The sequence below is a fragment of the Macrobrachium nipponense genome, chromosome 4 (genome assembly GCF_015104395.2).
Source record: "Macrobrachium nipponense isolate FS-2020 chromosome 4, ASM1510439v2, whole genome shotgun sequence".
NCBI classification, from domain to species: Eukaryota; Metazoa; Arthropoda; class Malacostraca; order Decapoda; family Palaemonidae; genus Macrobrachium; species Macrobrachium nipponense.
This window is the reverse complement of record NC_061100.1, coordinates 15,056,573-15,077,208: the sequence shown is the minus strand read 5'-3', so window position 1 is coordinate 15,077,208 and position 20,636 is coordinate 15,056,573. Positions and strand designations below refer to the sequence as shown.

Genomic DNA, 20,636 nt, shown 5'->3' with positions numbered 1-20,636 from the left:
AACTACATAAGCAAGTATTTGTGTGAACTTGAAAAACATAGGGATCGCCAAAATATTAACTCTTCTAGATTTATACAGTTATTTGTAGATAGAAGAAAACTCTACCCTGGGCACATGACAGGAAAAGTAAAACTCATCCTTGCTCTACATCTTAACTTTGGACTTTGTTCTGAGGTTGCTGGATCTATACTAATTCCAAATCCTTGAAAGCAACACTGCTATGATTTGTTTCGTTTCCCTCACATAATGAGAACATATCTTGGAGTCACAAGCAGTCATTATTGCAACAAAATGTTTCACCAAATATACACTTTCGAATTTTCAATTGTCTGTTCCTATGATCAATGTAATTGAAATGGCGCAAATTTGCAGTCACTTTGAGAAATAAATCAACTGGGCCATCTTACAATGCAAAGAACCAATTTTTGTGTCTTTTAGCTTGAAGTTGGTAACTTATTTGTGAAATTTATTTTTCATTGCTTTATACAGTCACTGTTCCATTTCAGCTACTGACCCAATAGCTGTGAAAGAAAATGATATAAAAAGCACACATCCATCCTTTTAATTCAGCCTTTTCTTTAATCTAAAGAATGGCCTCATTATCAAATCCAATACTTTTCTTGAATCAAAAATGAAACAACAGTGCACTGAAATGTCATTATGTTTCAACCAATGTCACCGTCTTACACTAGCAGTCTTCACTCTTTGTTCAAAGATTTTAATGATCCTTTTAATTTTATGCTATTATTTTCATTTGTCTTGCTTTCAAAAAGTTAGTGATAACATCATTACGTACTTTCAGAAAGTAAATTTTGTTCTCAGAATCATCTACAATATTAAACACAAAAGCAATATTAATTCAACACTTTAGAGATGTCATCTACCATCCTCATTTTCTCTGAAAAACATTAAAGCCAAGATTCTAGGCAAAGGTCCATGAACTGGATTTTCTGTAACGCTTGATTTACACTTCGGCAAATGACGTCATTCTTAAAATTTCACAGCAAACAGCCATGTTCAAAAACGAAATAATTTTCAATTTTCATAAAATACATCAAATACTGTAACACCAATATTGTTAACCAAGAAAAAATTCCTGGATTCCTTCGTTTAATTTTATTTACATTTCTTTTTCATTCTGCGAAGATTTTCTTTAAAATGAAGCACAGATATCACAATCATTACCTTCATCTGACTGATAAAAGAGTACAACCAACATTTCCACAATCTTTTATTTCTAAAGAATAACTGGGTACCTGAACTATGCCAAACTATAACACATGGGTATGAGTAACCTTGACTTATACTGAACAACTAGTTCAAAAGGAAAGAAAGAAATAAACCTTCAGTATCAAATACATCTGGGAAAGCACTGTTTTTATCCTGCAAAGTTCCAAAACAATAGGGTCAATATAATTAACAATCCAACTAAAGGTACTAAACATGTTTTAAACCCTAATAAAATGAGCCTATAAACATGCCAAAATATAGAGAAAATACTATATTTCAGAGACTGCTGTCTGAAGAGAGAGACAGCCATCTCTGAAATATAGTATTTTCTCTCTATATTTTGGTGTTTTTATGGGCTCCTTTTATTTTATGTAATTCTGTTGTAATAGAACATTTTTACTAGTCATATGTTTTAAAATTTAATTATAACATCCAAGAAAACAAATGACCATTTTTTATAGCATAACAGCTGTTCGTTCTCAAAGGAGTTACATTCTCATGGTACCTCCAAAGCTCCAAAAGACAAGCCAACTAATCTCAAAGAATTCTCTTAGTTGGCACAGTGATAGAATATAAAGGACTCAGTGCAAGAGGGCTCTATCTCCTGTCTTACAACTACTACATCAGTTTTTCTTCATCCTACTTATACAGATTTTACAACAGCATGTATGTTGGTTATCTTCCTCATTTACACTCTGGCTGTCACTGACTTCATGTGTCCTCAGTGTTTGCTCCAGAAATAGTGTTCGATATTGCATCTGTCATCATACACTCTGGCTGTCACTGACTTCATGTGTCCTCAGTGTTTGCTCCGGAAATAGTGTTCGATATTGCATCTGTCAATCATCACATCACTACACAAGGTGGGGACATCATTTTAAGACCCAGTGAAAAATTTTCAATTCATCATCACTACACAGGTGGTACACATCATTTTAGAGAGAGTAGAAGGTCCAGGACAAGGGCGAGAGAGAAAGAGAAGGAGAGAGAGGATTAGCGAGTACAGCCAGTGAAAATTTTCATTCATCAGAAATTTCAATGGGTAGGCTTATACTGTATTTATTACAATTGAGAGCCTTCTTCTGCAAGGTGAGAAGTTAGGAGTAGGAGTAGGATGAAGGAAAACTGAGGTAGTCATTGTAAAACAGGAAACAGAAGCCTCTTGTTCTGAGTACTTTATATTCTATAACTATGCCAACTAGCACTATTCAGGTTAAGACCAACAATAAGCAAATTCTTTGAGATTGGTTGGTCTGTCTTATGGAGTCCTGGGGGGACCATGAGAATGTAACTCCTTTAAGGATGAACTGCAGCTCCCAAAAATATTTTTTTCCTTGATCACAACCTGTTTTTTTTCTTGTTCTAAAATCAAAACAATACAGGGACTCAATCTGAATATTCCCATACATCCCAAGTGCTAAACGTACAATGACAAGTGAAATTTCATCACTGCTTTAAAAAGCTGAAAAGCCTCAAACCCTGCAACATTTTTATTCAAAGTGATGGCCAACAAAAAAGACACTTTTGACAGTGTAGTCCATGGTGACTAGACTAATATTAAAGATATATCTTTTAGTCTGATCTTGTAGCGGGGTATTGTGCCGTAACGATAAACAATATGACATGTGATGCAGTGTAATGAGTTCAAAGACAAGAGGGCATTTTCTCTCATCTTCAGTGAGGCTGAACCCAGTTTTACCATGTCAAAATCTGGAAGAAGTGAATATTGTGCATGCCCGTTGGTCATCTTGTATACAACTGGGCCAGTTAAAAGACCATGAACCATTAACCCTCCTAGTCAATGTAGCGTGTATACTTCAAGCCAGGGCCCTTCACTATAGATCGCTTTGATTCTAAATGTTTTCATCGAGGATCATGGAAACGTGTAAAGTTAAAGGTTGTGTTTATTTTTAAGCTCCAGTTAGTTGAAACTTTGGAACATCTGTTCATTTTTGGTATGAAAGCCAAAAACCGGCCTTTGTTTTGCAAGCACATAGTCAGTGCTTTCTTATGGTCTCTTGTTTGCTATTTGTGAAAAGCACAAAATCTGAAGAATTTGTCATACCATCTAGAAGTTTTAGCTAATGAAATGTTCCAAAATTTATTATTAATTCAGACAATCATAGCCTAGTCAGCAGCCTACATGAGATGATAGCCTAACGATTTGGTGAGAATAAATTAGACTATATAATAGATTTTGTTTGCAGCCTAAAACCTAGGATTGCATATCCAAAAGGTGATTTAAATAATCTAGATTAGGTAGTAACCTAAATTAAGGTAAGTAAGAACAGCCTAGTTTTACACCTAGGACCCTTTTGGAATTGATGAACATGCTAAAGATTTTTCCATTTACTTAGCCTGTATACTTAAACATGATCTAAATAATCCAGGATTAAGCAGTACTTTATATTAAGTTAAGTGATGAATTTCTAACTTCTATTAAAAACCCCATTATTGAAATCAATCATTAGCCTAGACAAAGTCACCTAAGACTAGATGAAATTAGCAACCTGTATCATATCTTTAAGCCTACGTACTCAGGTAACTGTGTTTTTACATAAACCATACCTTCAAGTATGAATTAAATCATCCGGATTAGGCAGTATCCTAGATTAGAGTACGTGATAGCTTAGCTATAGTAATATTACTGGGTTACTGGTTACTGTTTTATATAGTAGACCCAATAACCTAGGATTAGACAAAAAATAGTAGTTTAACTATATGTATATATTAGTAAGTTTTTGTTTTATATGGCCAATACATTTACTTTTTTAAACTTAACTAGAAGATGGAATAGATAAAGAGATGGAGGAATGAGGATTAGCCTAAATAAAAAAGGCAATAGATAAAGAGGAGGAAAAGAGGTAAGCATATTGTTATTTGGTCTCGAAAATTTAACTCACGATACGTGAGATACATGATAGAATCATTTTTTAAGGGTGAAAATCTGGGGGCCGCATGATATGCGAGGTCGCATGTTACACGAGTACATACGTACATACGTACACACACACACATATATATATATATATATATATATATATATATATATATATATATATATATATATATATATATATATATATATATATATATATATATATATATATATATATATATATATATATATATATATATATATATATATATATATATATATATATATATATATATATATATATATATATATATATATATATATATATATATATATATATATATATATATATATATATATATATATATATATATATATATATATATATATATATATATATATATATTATATATATATATATATATATATATATATATATATATATATATATATATATATATATATATATATATATATATATATATATATATATATATATATATATATATATATATATATATATATATATATATATATATATATATATATATATATATATATATATATATATATATATATATATATATATCACTTCAATTAGCATTAGGAATTATTGTTATCATTAACCTTGAATAATGTTGCCTTGTACTACTCTGCTGAGATTAGTTCTGATTTACTTCACACCTCCACCTATACTCTGTCTTTTTCCATCTGTCCATCCGCCTGTGGTGTTTGCGCATGGTAACACTGCATTCCGGGCTTCAAATAATATGCTATTTCGAATATTAATGGTGTAATTCACATACAGTAAATTACTAAAACACTTTTCAGTTGCAAATGTACACCAAGATATCCTTTTATTTACCAAAAACTTACACATAGCGTAACTATTTAAAGCCCGGGACGCAGTGTTACAACGCGCAAACACCACAGGCGGATGGACAGATGGAAAAAACAGAGTATAGTCATCAAAAGAGGATTCTGTCCTCTGATGTTTTACAAGTTTGTAAACAAATGCAAACATGCATACTATCCTCCTAGCATATCACTTCAGGTTCCTATGCCTATGTATATCTACTGGAGAATGCTGGCCATTCTTATTAAAGCTGGGTTTCAATTATTCCTGTTACCTACATAATTTTCAGAATTAGAATTGTTTCCCTGGAACTGAAAGGCAACATATTCTTTTTAAGGTTTTTTTCTTTCCTTTGCCACTCAACAATGACTTGGCATAACACTTGAAGCAGCAATTCCTATTTTCATAAATATCTTAATGCAATAATTCCATCTGGTATTTTAAGCATCCATGTTACTAAATATTACTATATAGGAACAGAATGTGAAGGCTTCCTTCCTCCCTGCTAGTCACATAGAGAAGAAGAATTCTTGGTGAAAAATTTCCGTCACCTCGTTAGAAGGATGACAGATCTAGTAAAAACAATATTACAGCAAAAATGTTGAATAAATAGAGAGTGTTATTAGATACTCAATGTAGTAATTGGTTACCTTATTTAGGTAAAGTTTTATTATCATTATTAAGTAGTTTAACCAAACGACTAAGTAATTTAGGTATTTAGCTCTTACAAGGCTGGCAGGGAAAGTTTATAACAAATATTGGAAAATACATATAGTACATATATTCTTCAGGATACAATCTACCTTAATAATTACGGCCTTTCTTGGGGATATAACAATATTTATATGAATCTAAATGGTGCTCTTTCCCTAGGAAAAACAAAAATATAACCTACAGTGGCGTAACTTGCATTAGTGAAAGTGCTGCCTCATTCCCAAACTAAAAAGTACGTACTAAAGTGGTGAAAATTAAACAAACATTTTAAGCCTTAACATCTAAATCATTTATCTTATTTCATAAACCTAAAACAACAAAACAGAGTAGATTTACAATGGAACCCTATGAGCTTTGTTAAAAATGAATTCACATAGACTTTTACCTGGCATAATTCTTGATTTAGAGCAGTAATGAATAATATACTTGTAAATATTAATACAGATAAAGTTATTTTCTCATTAGTATTTTAAAAGATTTGTATATATAAATCTGACATCATTCTTTTAATATACAGGCAGTCCCCAGTTATCAGGAGACTCGGTTATTGGCGATCCGGTTTTATGGATAACCGGTTTTCACTTGGCACCCCACCGATAACAGAACCCCCACTGATAAGCAGGGACCGCATGTAAAAATTCCACTAAAATAATTTAGTAAATTTCTTGGGCCTCACACAGTCGGTTACCCGGCATCTTATGACATTTTGCCATCATATTTGGTATCAAAATACTACTAATATCTTTAGCCAAATTGAGGTTTTGACATATTCATAATCGTGTTACAAGCATGAGATTTCAATGTAGCCCCAGACATTGCTACCCGACATAAAATTAGACAGCAGAATACTAAAAATATGTCAGAAAATGAAAATAAGCTCCTGTGATGTCTAGGCCAATGTAGAAATGTTCTACAAGAGTGACTTCAAACTTCCAATTTTTTTAAAAATCATTTCCATTTAGGTGAATGCTTTACGATTGAAATGATTCACTTACACTGTTCAGTGTTCCGATCAGATGAAATATGCTAGAAAATCTAGAATTAAGTCAGACCAAACCTGCTCATAAGATGCCAGACTACTGGCCCCAGACAGTGCCACCTGGGCAGACCTTAACTCGCCCCCACCCCCCCAAGTTACACCACTGATTACCTAGGAAGTTTATTCATCACATATAGTTTTTCATAAATTCTAAAACAGAACCTCCTTATCGATGTTGTCCAGGAAAATCTTTGCTTATTATGAAGAAAAACAGTGCTTTCCATACCTGCTGTTAATGTGTATTAACAGCTATTATCAGCAAGAACAAAAATCTCAATACAGAATTTTAATTTTAGTCAGTTCTAGTCATTTTAGAAAAAATTCCAGTATGATCTAAATAATGTTTACTGTTCCATACAATTGACTTTGTGCATTTCCATTTCCATTTAAAAAGACCAAATATCTAAACAGGGAAAAAGCTTTAAACACTTAGAGGACCTCAAGTCAAGCATTTACGTATATCAAAGGAAAACTAACAAAAAATTAGTAGTACACAGAAAGAAATCTCACTAAATAGCAACATAACTGTACTGTATCAATTTTCATTTAAAGAGGAGCACAACAACGTTCTTGTGGAAATTGTTTATTATACACAGTAAGGCTATAAAAGGGAACATTAGGCATATACGGAAAGGTGCAAATCTCTTTTACAGGACATCCGAAACTCATCAAGTTTAGGGAGCTCCCTAAGACAGAAACATCATGGTGAGTGAGTGCCCACTTGTCTCAAGCAACCACTCACATCTCATGACTATTTTAACACTAACAACACACAGACTACTGAATATTCAAAGATAAAACTGTTGATAAAACACCATGTGAAAATGTGCGACGTTTCATACAAACTTTAGTCTTACACAATGGGGCATCTTCTTTACTGAGTCCTTCATAGGATCAAGCAGGTACTTACTATTTAAAAAGTGAAAAACTTGTTCTGAATGTAATACTGGGCAATGTGTCATTCTACAAAGGTGGATCTATAGTTAATATGCCTAATGAGCTATGACAAATGCAAAGTGACCTTCTCTGTTTATGATAGATAGGAAATGCTAATGGAATATAAAAAACTCATTCTGTCAATACAGAGCTCTATGCAGTAATACATGATAGTCTGACCTTGAAAACTTAATAAAGTGTGAACAATTGGGATCTAATATGATTGTAGATGACTATGGCCTTTCTAACTTTGGTTTAAATATACACTATATTACACAATATTATAGAATACCTCAAATAATGTATACAAAAGAATAAATACCAGCCATAAGCAATGAATAAGAAATTGTCTTTTATTTTGATATACTAAAAACACAGTCTATCTAAAGAAAGATCTTATTCCCAGTATCATTATTAAGCTAATACGTAACCAATAAATTGGGGATATGACAAAGTTTGAGAGAGAGAGAGAGAGAGAGAGAGAGAGAGAGAGAGAGAGAGAGAGAGAGAGAGAGAGAGAGAGAGAGAGATTAAAATTCCCTATAAAACAAGGAAATCCTATGTTGCATTGAAAATCTAAATCCTCTTAAAATGAAAGTACATTACAACACTATTAACACAGCGAAAGGTATCACTTGCTGCACGAAACTGTTAAATACAATAAATTTTAACGATTAGCATTAATATCTTTTAAACAATTCCTAGTATGAAAAGCTAATTCTTCTCTCAGACTGACCATAAAGAGCTTTAAAAATGCAATGGCTCCCGGTGGTGCCAAACATTGTTTTACATGTCAAATAAAATATATTGACATGGTGCTCAGTCTGATGCGTAGTTGTGGTGGAAGCAAGTCAAGAGAGTGCATTTGAATCCAGTGATGCATCAGTCTTTCTTCCAACCCACGATGAAACAGTGGCAACTAGAGGTGGGCAGTCAATGTTAAGACCTCTGGTTTGTTTGCTATGAAAAATACAAATTAATTAAAAAATTTGCCATTTGTTCATACGCGGAACAAACCTTCAGTCTTAACTATAGGATAGTTGGGGGAGGTATGAGAATCCTGAACCAACTGGAGGTTGGCAAACCTGATCATTCTTCTTAGCAATGAGATTACTAATGAAGAGAACCTAAGCCTTTGAGATGTTAGATAAGTGGATATCTAGCATTCGGTCCACTGGGTTCAAATACTACATTGAAATATGACCAGATTCATTGCATTCATACTGAGTGGACCATTTTTGTGAGGTCATGTACGAAACATGAGTCGTATTATTTGACCGACATATCAGAGGCTGAAGAGGACTTGAACACATTAATGAATGAATTCAGTTTTTGAAGAGGAATTGGTAATGAAGAAACTTATGAGATAGGAAGTACCCAGCTATGATGGAATCACTACAGAGACGATTTTAGCTCAAAATGAAATGATACCTCATATCCCAACTAGACTATCTTGCAGAATATGGAATGGGGACATAACTACTCTGATAGACAGCTATAAATACTGTACTATATAGTAAATTACATTTACAGCCTAAGGATACAATATTGGCCATACTATCATAAACAAGAAGTTATGTACACATGGTATACTTTTCTATGAAAATGACAAAAATGCAACACTGTATTAATGAACTCTGTTGCAAGGTAAACTTGAGTTGGATGATTGTGTGACCTACAACCTTGTGTCCACAAAAGATTTGTACTCTGCTCACCCTGTAAGGTAATGACTTAAGACTTGACAGCATTAATGATACTGACTGAATAAAAACACTTGAATCTTATAAAGAGTTGGCCAAAGATACTTACTATCAATATTGGGTAATTCAATAGATAACTTTCAAGTTTTTAACTTGTGCACAAGTAAATTCTTCTAAATTCTGATGGGATTCAAATTTGGTCAGTATACAAAATGACACCAAGTCTAGAACCCCATACATACAGACTGTCAAATCAGCTATGGAACTACACATCAGCATATTCAGCTCTTACCTATCTGCCTCGCCACTAGATGGGGGAAGGCTGGTTTAGAAATGACTATAATTAGCCAAATTAAACCATTTTAGTTCATTTAATATAGAACATCCTAAAAATAATAAGAAAACATGATGTCTCTCATTTTTTAGAATAAAATTAAGTGATATATAGGTAAATTTGCAAAAATATAAGAGAAATACTTAAAAATATTACCTAACTCATGAAATCAGTCATAACTTATTGATATTTTCTTCAATAAAAATCAAGGTCACATGGTCAACTTAAAAAAATACTTAATACTAAAATGGCAATGTATATATTAAAATACTAATAATACTGTACACGTAACATACTTCAGATGTGTGTTTGGTTGATTTGAAACTTTAACCATGAGACTTGAAACTTTCAGTGATCAACCAACCACACAACAAAGAATCTGACATCAAAATACTGTATAACACTTACCGTTTGCAACTTCATTTTCCTCTTCTGACGACTCCCTGGAACCTTCTTTTTCCAAAGGCGGCCTTGGAATTTCCCCATTGCCTTGCATCTCAGCAGGACGTGCATCCCCGCTATGACCAAGGTCAACGTGAAACTGGGATTCTCCTTGAGTGGGCTTTTTATGATGATGATGGTGAGTTCTGTGTTTTTTCTTGTTTTTAATTATAATCTTTCTTCTCAGAGCAGATGGTGGGGGAAGAGGTGCTCCTGACTCAAGCTGTCAAAAGAAAATTGCAGTTGGGGAAAAAAGTGAAAATGGTATCTAAATGTTTAGAGATCAGGCCTCAATGACCACTGATTATCTAATTGATTGGTTGTGTATTATATCTGGCGTCACAACATTATCTAAACCTGGCATTACCATACTTCCAAAGATCATGTATAAAAGTTACTTGTCAAGCATAGCCTCTTACTGTGATCTTAGAGTCTTGTGAATTTGAGTGTCCTTTCCTTAAATGTTTTAACTTTTTTTATATTTATAGTTTTATTCACTTACTCAGTGAAAGACTTATTTTCATTTTTGCTATTATTCCTTTTTATCTATATCTGCATGCATTAATTCCTTATTTTTCACTGGTCTCTTTCCTCTTTTCAAACTGGGCACCCTATTCTGTGGAAATTTACGAAGCACATTCAGGACATTTTGGCTATTTCATAAGATCTACATTATTAATGATGCACAACAAACAAGGACATTAAAAAGCCTAATATGTGTTCAGAAAATCATTAAAGTGAACAAAAGGGGAACCAGTAAAGGGAGCAGAGGGAGTACCAGTTTGCTAAATTCATTTATACATGAAAGGAATATCAGACTAAGTCTCACTGTAACTTGAACTGCATGGCAGAAATCAACCACCAATACTCTAATAAGCAAGACAAATTCTTGGCGAGTGGAATTATTTACAATGTTAATTCATCTAGAAATTAATGCACCAATGCAAACAGAGGTACTCAAAATTAAGTTCAAAAAAAAAAAAAAAAAAAAAAAAAAAAAAAAAAAAAAAAATGAATTTGAAAATCCAAATTTTTAGGGATATTCAAGTATCACTATTATTTAGGTAAGTGTATACCAGTATATGTAAATATGCTGCTGCAGACTTTCATACAACTTGAAAAGTGTAATCTATGACTACAAATAATACACTTCCTACAACCTCCAACACTGAAAATTCCCATCATAATAGATGTTTTTTCCATGAATCTTATTTCTTCCTGTCTTATATTTAGAATTTTCCTATGAATAATAGTATAAAATTACTTTTTTCTGGTATCTGAAGAAATATCACAAAGGAGAGATAAATCAAAGTTATAAGTTAATAATTTATGTTAAAAGCTGAAATGATACTCACAGGATACATGTCCAGTGGAGAATCTAACAACATGTCACCAAAAAACTCCCGGCAATAGCTGGCAATCTTGGCTTGCTGTCGTGGATTACAGTGGTTTTCAAAAGACAAAATCACAGGCCATTCTGACGTTTTGAAAGCTGACTCTGCAATACACTCTATTACTTCCTGTACAAAAAGAAAGGAGAATAGCTTTAATATAACAAACATATTAAATGGATTAGAAATCTGGGGGAACAATTTGAAGTGAACTTCTCAGTTCCAGAGGTCCTTTATTCCTCGCTGAGGATGCTGTGGAACTGGGACTTCAAAAGCTCAAGCAGAGAGGAAATGCATTACTACCCTAATAGTAATCTCTTAGCATTTTAATAAATTTTTTCTATTTAATTTATTTTTCCTTATTTAATAAGTGAGACTTCTTCTTTCTGTATTTCCCTTTACTTCCTGAACACCATATTCTTTGGGAGCTTGAATTCCAAGTCAATGTGCCCCTGTGGGCTTGTTCCATATTACTCTTCTGGATAATAATAAAAATACAATAATAAACACAGCTTATTCAGTAAAAAGTAGAAAGTAACAGAAACATAATAGAAACTCTGCTTTGGGAACAACTGCAACAAGAATTCATGAGTGTATACTTTATGCATGTATGTATATGTAGTGTATATCATACAAGCAGTCCCCAGGTTACGACGGGTTCGGCTTACGACGTTCTGAGGTTAAGGCGCTTTTTAATTATATTCATCCGAAAATATTTCCAGGGTTACGACGCCTACAACACTCATCTGGCAGATGAAATATGACACCAAAAATGCGAAATAATCAATGTTTGAAGGTTTTTTGGATGAAAAATACGATAAGAATACAGTTTACATAGTTTTCAATGCACCCAAAGCATTAAAAGTAAGGTTTTCTTAGGATTTTTGACGATGTTCCGGCTCACGACGATTTTCGGCTTACGACGCGTCTCAAGAACGGAACCCCCGTCGTAACCCGGGGACTGCCTATATATGTATATATTATATATAAGTACAATAAATTCCAAAACAGGCCACAGAGTCAGCAAAGAGCATTTGTGGCTTTCTAAGGGTGGCATGAAAAACAACACCTGCAAGTGATGGGGTAAGGAAATAAGAAGTTTAGCGGATGAAAAAAAGATTTTAGAAGATCCAATCAAAAGAAACAAGTGAAGAATGTATATAAATATGCAAGAAAGAAACATTTTATGTATATATATACTATGTATAATTTTGTTGTTTAAAATACTTGTATCTACAATCCTAACTAAACATAATTTATAAATTTCATTCAAAGATCATATGCAAGAATTATTTTTACAGTCTAGCAAAGATAACTTTCCTCTTGAGTAAGGATTAGGCTATGAGTAATGTAACCTTCAATTTCATGGGCACAAGATAAATTTTCAAGGCTTATTTCAGGGAAAAATAGCATCTTTGATGCCGTGAAATACAGTATTGATTAAGCATTTGTTTGCTTAGGTGTGATTCTTTATTTAAAAAGCATTTTCTAATGGCTTTTAAATATTCAATATATTCAATATACAGTTTGCTTTATCATATACAAACATATATGATAGTTTCTTTTATATTTCAGGTGACCGAGTGGTTACAACTGTCACTTGTGTTTCCTGCTGATATGAACTTAACATTTAGAGTACATTCAGAGTCAGCATTGTGATGGACGAGAAAAGTTGTATATAGCTACAGACATCTCATTTTTCTTTGAGTATATGCTATCCATCACTCTCAAATACAAATGCAAAAGCTGATAAGCTATGGCCGTGGGGAGGGACCAAGTTTAACTCTTCACAGGATTATATGGTGAATTCTACCCCTCATGGGAGCACAAAGGCACAAACTTGAGGATCCTTCATTAGGGTAACTGCCTTATTTTCCAAGAAGCAGGTCCCCTTTGACAGTTCAGGTCCCCCTCAAGTTGTAGGATAAAGGGCCTTTGAAGATATTCTCTCATGCACTGAGTAAGTTTCTTCTTCTGATTCCTGGCCAGATAAAGACAATCGAGTCAGGGAAGAGACTGACTCCAAAAGGGGACTTTTCTCCTTACTGGATCTGAGATATACATACTTGCATGTCCTGTAGGTAGTTCTACTTTATGTTGCATGGGAAGGTGTTCCAGCTCTGGGTCATCTGCTTTGGCCTATGCACATCTCCACAGTATTAGCCTGGGTGCAATCTTCTGGGTGCTACCACTATGCTGGCTAGTCATGGCTGCACTAAAGGAGAAACTCTCCTATCATCTGTTAATTTGCCTGATAATGGGTTGTTCCTTGGCATTGTAGGTGAACTTTGGGAAGTCCCATCTGTCCCTTTTATTCAAACAGATGTTAAACAAACCAACCACTGTTGTTTAGCTCCAGAACCAAGGAGGCTCTAGTTTGTTGCTTGGGCAGCATGATACAGCATTTACATCATCACAGGATTCATAGTTACTTTTATTGGTGACTAAGTGTTACCATGCTGCACTCTCACATGTCTTCATACCAACAGTGAAATCTTCTACTTAAGATTTGGTCTTGGCATTATCCAGTCCTTCTTTTGAGACTTTAAGACATATTGCTATTGCTCTTGGATGTGATTCTGGAGATGATGCTTCTATTACCTGGCCTCCTGTAAAGGTGTTACTGAGCTCCATGTTCTATCAAGTGAGGTATATCATTCCTTTAGCTGGTTATTGATAGGACTTTCCTTTGTTCCAGATTTCAATGACAAAATTCACTCCTTGGATTCCTGGGACTTGATGATGCCTTCATTGTATTTCAGACTTAGTCTTCATCTCACCATGTGATTGTAAGCTTGTGTCAAGGTTTCGTACGAGAATTTGTCTTAGTTGAAGATTAGAGCTCATAAAGTTGGTGATTTTTTTATATGAAACCTGGAGCTCACAGCCCTCTTCCATGTGGATACATGGAGATACAACTCACATTTAATGATTTTCTCTACATCCCTTCACTCATAAATACCTGGATATTTCTCATTAGACTAGTAGTCACTGCAGGCCATATTATGCGGTGGGAGAGGATCACACATCTCCTTCACTCTCATGACAGCATTCTTTATTTTTTGGCTTATTAGAGGCCTGGTCATTCTGGGATGCTTGTTTCACACCTCATGTGTTGCTGGCAAGTATTAGGTTATCTACCTTTGAGTTGTCTACAATACAAGCAACTGTTTTATTTACCAGAAAATCCCAGTCGATTGCCTGCTAATACCAAATAGCAACAATTAAAAGTAGCTTGGGATTTTTAAGGCTTTAATGCCTGCTATTTGATTATTTATAAACAATTAACAAAGAGCAGCTAAAATGTTGTTCATTTCAGCATCCTTACCTTTGCACTAATTTCTGGAACTAAAGTATATCCATGGACAATTACAGGCTCCTCTGTTCGACCATTCCAAAAATCTAACTCAACACAACGACAACCCGAAAGGAGGCACTGTCGATACATTTCCACACTTGACCTCCCGGTTAGCTGATGACCTGCAACAATCATGGTTAAAGAAATTGATGACACAGTTTGTAATAGTATGATAAGGAACATATATAATTACTAGATGCCTCAATTACTTCAGTCATTTTGCATCATTCAAATAAACTCATATGAAATAACAAAGTTTTGGGCCCCATGAAAATTTCATATATACTAATGCATATTACTGTCATTTACCACTGCTTTTCAAACACTTATCAAATGGAGAGTATACAAATCCTCAACTATGGAACTAATCCAATACTATATACATATCATGTAAACATTATGGCAACAATTGACATAGGTAAGTATGTACGTATATACTTCTTAGCTAATTTTGGTTAATTTTTTTCTTCTGCTTGGTTAATTTCAAATTTTGATGTGACTTGTATGTATCTTTTCTTTCATTTACCTGTAATGCAGTCAAGAGACTAGGTATATGTTTTGCTAATTCTAATGACGGAAACAGCAGTGTTGCTAAAAAGATTGTGATAAACTACAAGCTGACACATGTCCTTGAAAGACTTAGGATTTTAACTTTTTTTTTTTTACCTAACTTTACCATTAAATTGTGTAACATGTCTAAACTCAAAGACAAACTCTCAGCATTCATATATAAATATGTTTGCAGTAACTGAGGTGACACCCCTGTTTGTAAAAGTAATAATTTGAAAATCCTGATCCTGCAGCTTAAAGAAGTATTCACGAGAACCTGTTGTGTAATAAATTTTTCTGTCAGGATCATCGTAATCATGTCTGGAAAAAAGTATACTTTGAAATTTTTTGTAGTCAAAACCTTGAAATCAACTGGAAGTCATTTGTTGATAAGATTATTCATTTTGGAACATCTAGCAGTCATCAACATACTTCTTTTATATAGTCTTTATATATTTCAAAATACAAATCTATCTATGCAGCATCACCACTTAAAAGAAGGGATGAAATTGTAGACTGAGACCTGTTGGGAGTTCAAGAAGATTTAAGAGAATGCATTTCATGTACAGTCAAACCTCGGTTTTCGCACACCTCTCTCATTGTATGTTTTGGTTTTCGTAGACTTTTTTCTAAGAAATTTTGTTGTGGTTATCATACGTTCCCTTGTTTTTTGTACACTTGGAACACTGCATCCGGGGCCAACAGTGCAACCCGGGCCCATGTGAAGCGCTCAAACAGAGCATTTTGTCTTCCCTCGTGATCCATTCTGGCTTTTTTCTCATTGAAAGCATCTCCGCTCTCGTAGTCTGCATCATCACACGTGTTTGTTGTATTTTGTGGTAATTTTTCTGTAAAAACTCATTGCAAAGTAGCCATCCTGGGGCCAAAGAAAGCTGCAAGTGTCACCCCTTCGGTAAAAAAGACCAGGAATGCAACTGAATTTAAGAAAGAACTTGTAGCATAGTATGAAAGTGGTGCATGTGTAGCTGATCTCACTAGGGTGTACGGCAAGTCAATGTTGACAATCAGCTCTATCCTAGCAAAGAAACATGAAATCAAGGCAGCTGATGTTGCGAATTGGTCAAGTTATTATCAATACAGAGATTGCAACTAGTGGAAGATGTTGAGAAGCTGTTGTTGGTGAGGATCAATGAAAAACAGTTAGGGGGGATAGAGTTTGAAGTAATCATTTGTAAGAAAGCTAGGATATTGCATGCTGATTTAAGTAAGAAAATGCCAACAACTAGTGATACTATTAGTGATTTCAAGGCCAGCAGAGGCTGGTTTGAAAAATTCAGAAAGTGTACAGGCATCCATAGTGTCGTACAGCATGGGGAGGCTACGAGCTTGGATAAACATGCCGCTGAAGAATTCATTGGTGATTTCAGAGAGTATCTTGAGGCTGAAGGATTCCTCCCCCAACAGGTCTTCAATTGTGATGACACAGGCCTGTTTTGGAAAAAAAAGGCCAAAACGGACCTACATCATGCAGGAGGAAAGTCCATTGCCAGAGCACAAGCCTATGAAGGATAGGCTAACACTCTTGGTCTGTGGGAATCCCAGTGGGATTTCAAAGTGAAGGCCCTACTGGTGTATCATTCTGAAACTCCCAGACTGTTCAAGAAAAACAATGTCATGAAGAATAAATTGCCTGTGATGTGGAATCAATAAAATGGCATGGGTCACAAGACAAATTTTCGTTGAGTGGGTCAATGAAGTGTTTGGCCTGAGTGTGAAAAAATACCTGCAAGGAAATCAATTGCCCCTCGAGTGCCTCCTGGTAATGGACAATGCTCCTGCACATCCTCCTGGCTTTGAAGACCAGTTGCTGGATGAATTTAAATTCATCACAGTGAAGTTCTTGCCCCCTAATACCACTCCTCTCATTCAGCCCATGGACCAACAGATCACTTCAAACTTCAAGAAACTCTACACCAAGGCACTGTTTGTGCTTTGAAGTGACCTCAGACACTGAATTGACCCTAAGAGAGTTCTGAAAGGATCATTTCAATATCTTCAACTGTATATAAGGCTTGGCAGGGAGTGACTTCCAGGACAATGAACTCTGCTTCGAAAAAATTGTGGCCAGAGTGTTACCTCGAGAAGGATTTCGAAGGGTTTGAGGCTGACCCTGATGACCCTATGCCTGTTGTGGAGTCTATTGTGTCTCTGGGGAAGTCCATGGGCTTGGATGTGAGTGGCGAGGATGTGGAAGAGTTAGTGGATGCCCACAGGGAAGAACTAACCACTGAGGAGCTGCAAGACCTTCAGAAGGAACAGCAAGACAGCAGATGAGGAATCTGAGGAGGAGGAAGAGAGAGGGAATACTGTGCCTACTTCAGTGATTAAAGAAATGTTCGTGAAGTGGAGTGATGTAAAAAATTTTGTTGCGACTTACCAACTTATCAAAGACATTGCAATCCATGTCTAATATGTTTAATGACAATTCTCTGTACCATTTTAGGCAGACATTGAAGAGACATCAAAAACAAATGTCTCTGGGCAGTTTTGTTATTCGGCAGGGACCCAGTGATTCTCAAGCTGGTCCTAGTGCCAGTAAAAAATGAAGTGGGGAAGTAACCCCAGTCAGTGCAAGTAAAACACGAAGAGGAGAAGTAACCGCAGATAGGTTCTTGATACCTGAAGTCCTTCTGGAGGGGGATTCCCTTTCCAAACAGTAACCTCTCCTCCTCCCTCTCCCCTCTTCTCCATCTTCCATATGCTAACAAGAGTCCTCCATAAAGATAAGACTTTGTTAAATGATCATTATTCATTTATATTTATTTCTCATTGTTTTCTGTATGTAAAACTGTTTATTCCCTCCAAAATATATATATTTTTAAAATATTTTAAAAATATATATATTTTTAAATACATTAATATTATTTACAATATTCCTTATGGCAATTATTATTTGGTTTTTGTAAGTTTCGGTTATCATTGGAGGTTCCGGAATGGATTATGTACAAAAACCGAGGTACCACTGTATGTATATATAATCCTATAAAGGAAAAAGCTGATGTAAAATGACAAATTTTTCATTAATTTGTATTTTTCATAGCTAACAAACCTTTAGTCTTAACAATAGAATAATCTTCTTGCGCCAGCTGGAAACTGGTTAAAACAATCAACGATTGTAAAGCAACCAATCTGTGGCGTCTGGCAACTCGTGTATACGATGGTGAAAGTAGCATCATCAGGCCAGTGAATACAAAATAATTCAAGCAGCATCAGATAAAACAGTACTGAGACAGCTGAGAAAATTGTTTAGGGACTTGAAGCCACCTGGAACTGTAACAGAGCATGTTAGCGTACATAAATCTCAAAACATAATTTTCATACTAGCATCTCCAAACTGTCCACTATAATGGCTATGTATATCAACTGAGATAAAAGGTAATAACACCAACTCAGGCTGTTAAATAAAATAAATAAACCTTAACAAACTCATACAAGACATTTCTCTAAAGGGAATTCACTTATTTTATAAGTATATTCATGCAATAACTGGCAAAAGTCTAGCCATGCTATTGCAATTTGACTCTTGCAAACTTTATTCATCAAATTTCTAAAATATGGAAATACTAACTCAGCCAATTCACATATTGCTGACCCCTGCCAATAGGCAGTTCGGGATTCACAAACTCACCTATTTATGGATTTTTCTATGGAACATATGCTATACACATTAAGTATTTGCGGAAAATTTGAATACTTGCAGTATCTTTCATGGAGAAATATTCACTAATTACTGTATTTTCATATTTTCATGACTAAATGTATTTTTTGAGATAAAACTATTAAAATACTCAGGTACAAGCTTTTTACAAGGATTTTTGTGCTTGAACTATCAAAATAGGCATTTATAAGCAATTTTTGAGGGGCTTTAAGTATTTGCTGATTTTAGCTCTTCTGGGGGGTTGTGGTACACGTCCCCCACAAATACTGGGGGTCAGCTGCATAACCATTTGGGATTTCATTTGAAATTATGACTAAGAATAAAAGATAAAACTTTTTAAGACATTACCATTCTTCAAAGGTGACCTTCAGCATACCAAATGCCACAGTTTTACAATAAAAGTTACAACCTACCTATAAGATAAGTGTTATGGGAAGAATTTATGAAGTAATGTGAAAGTGGCTGGTCCATATCAGCATACTGATCCAACTTTTCTAGGGACATTACAACGTTTTCATCTGACATCAGGTACCTCAGAAAGCCTTCACAGCCCAGCACATCTGAAAATAAGATGGCAGGATGTTAGGATACATTACTTGACATTCCAAGATGTTTGTATTAATTTAAAACAAAACAGAAACCTTCCTTAAGAAACCAAAAATGAAAAAAGCTGGCCTGAAAAATTCTCTCCCTTACTTCGACATCAAAACTGTCATATTAGGTTTAACATCGGAACAAAACTCATGCCTAAAAGAACCATCATACTGTAATGCTAAAAAATACTATTTTAAATAACATTCTTTAACAAATCTCTTATAACACTAATAGACTACAGTGTGATACTTTAAGCTACAGAATTTCTGTTTTACGGCTGAATCCCTTGCTACTTAAGATATTCCAAAGAATCCATTTAAAATATTCACAAATTTACTTTTGGCAATATTCTCCTTGTGTATTTCGTAGTCCCTGATCACTTCTTTAGCTTTGGCTGCATCTGCATAAGGGTACAAAATTTCATTGAGTCGAGGATCCCTTTGTTCTTCATTCAGGAACCTGACCAGCTGTTCTACTGTCATTCCACGAGGCTTGTTTCCACTTTTTTTATTGGCGTTGTAGGGTTGTTCCGTTCTGAAAGCAAAATACACCATCTCACAAAAACCCTCTTTACTTATGGGACTACATAACACTAGCCATGCTACATCAAGAACCAAATATTGGAATTCTTTTAGTGCTCTAATACCAGTGAGTAACTAATAGATACTAAAAATTACCCTAAGGATCAAAATGAAAAAACTTGGTTGGTTCTTCTAATAATATGCATTCTAAAATGTTTAAATAACTAACAGGCAAATTGTCGAAAGACTATCCAAAATACAGTAAGTACTAGTTGTAAGGAAACCATGATGTTCTAAATAAAATTTAGATGACCTGAAAGTTTCATCCAAACTGAAAATTAGGTATTAAAATTTCATGAGCAACATTTCAATCCTGCAAAAGTAATAGGCAATCAATATCTATCTTCTATTGGGTT

General features: G+C 34.5%; 1 protein-coding gene across 14 annotated transcripts in view; it reads right to left on the bottom strand.

Annotated features, from left to right (window-relative positions):
* The window catches only part of LOC135210724 (1-phosphatidylinositol 4,5-bisphosphate phosphodiesterase classes I and II-like), a 634,901-nt gene that overhangs the window by 141,271 nt on the left and 472,994 nt on the right, over positions 1-20,636 (bottom strand). For 8 of the 14 annotated variants that reach the window (XM_064243527.1, XM_064243524.1, XM_064243531.1 and 5 more), the window contains 6 exons: positions 20,037-20,233; positions 19,519-19,665; positions 14,848-14,999; positions 11,484-11,648; positions 10,096-10,351; positions 9,646-9,690 (listed from right to left, as the gene is read on the bottom strand). In XM_064243527.1, coding sequence (XP_064099597.1) covers positions 9,646-9,690; positions 10,096-10,351; positions 11,484-11,648; positions 14,848-14,999; positions 19,519-19,665; positions 20,037-20,233 — 962 coding nt within the window. The remainder of the gene's footprint in view (positions 1-9,645; positions 9,691-10,095; positions 10,352-11,483; positions 11,649-14,847; positions 15,000-19,518; positions 19,666-20,036; positions 20,234-20,636) is intronic. The other 6 variants (XM_064243526.1, XM_064243530.1, XM_064243537.1 and 3 more) reach the window with 2 other exon arrangements.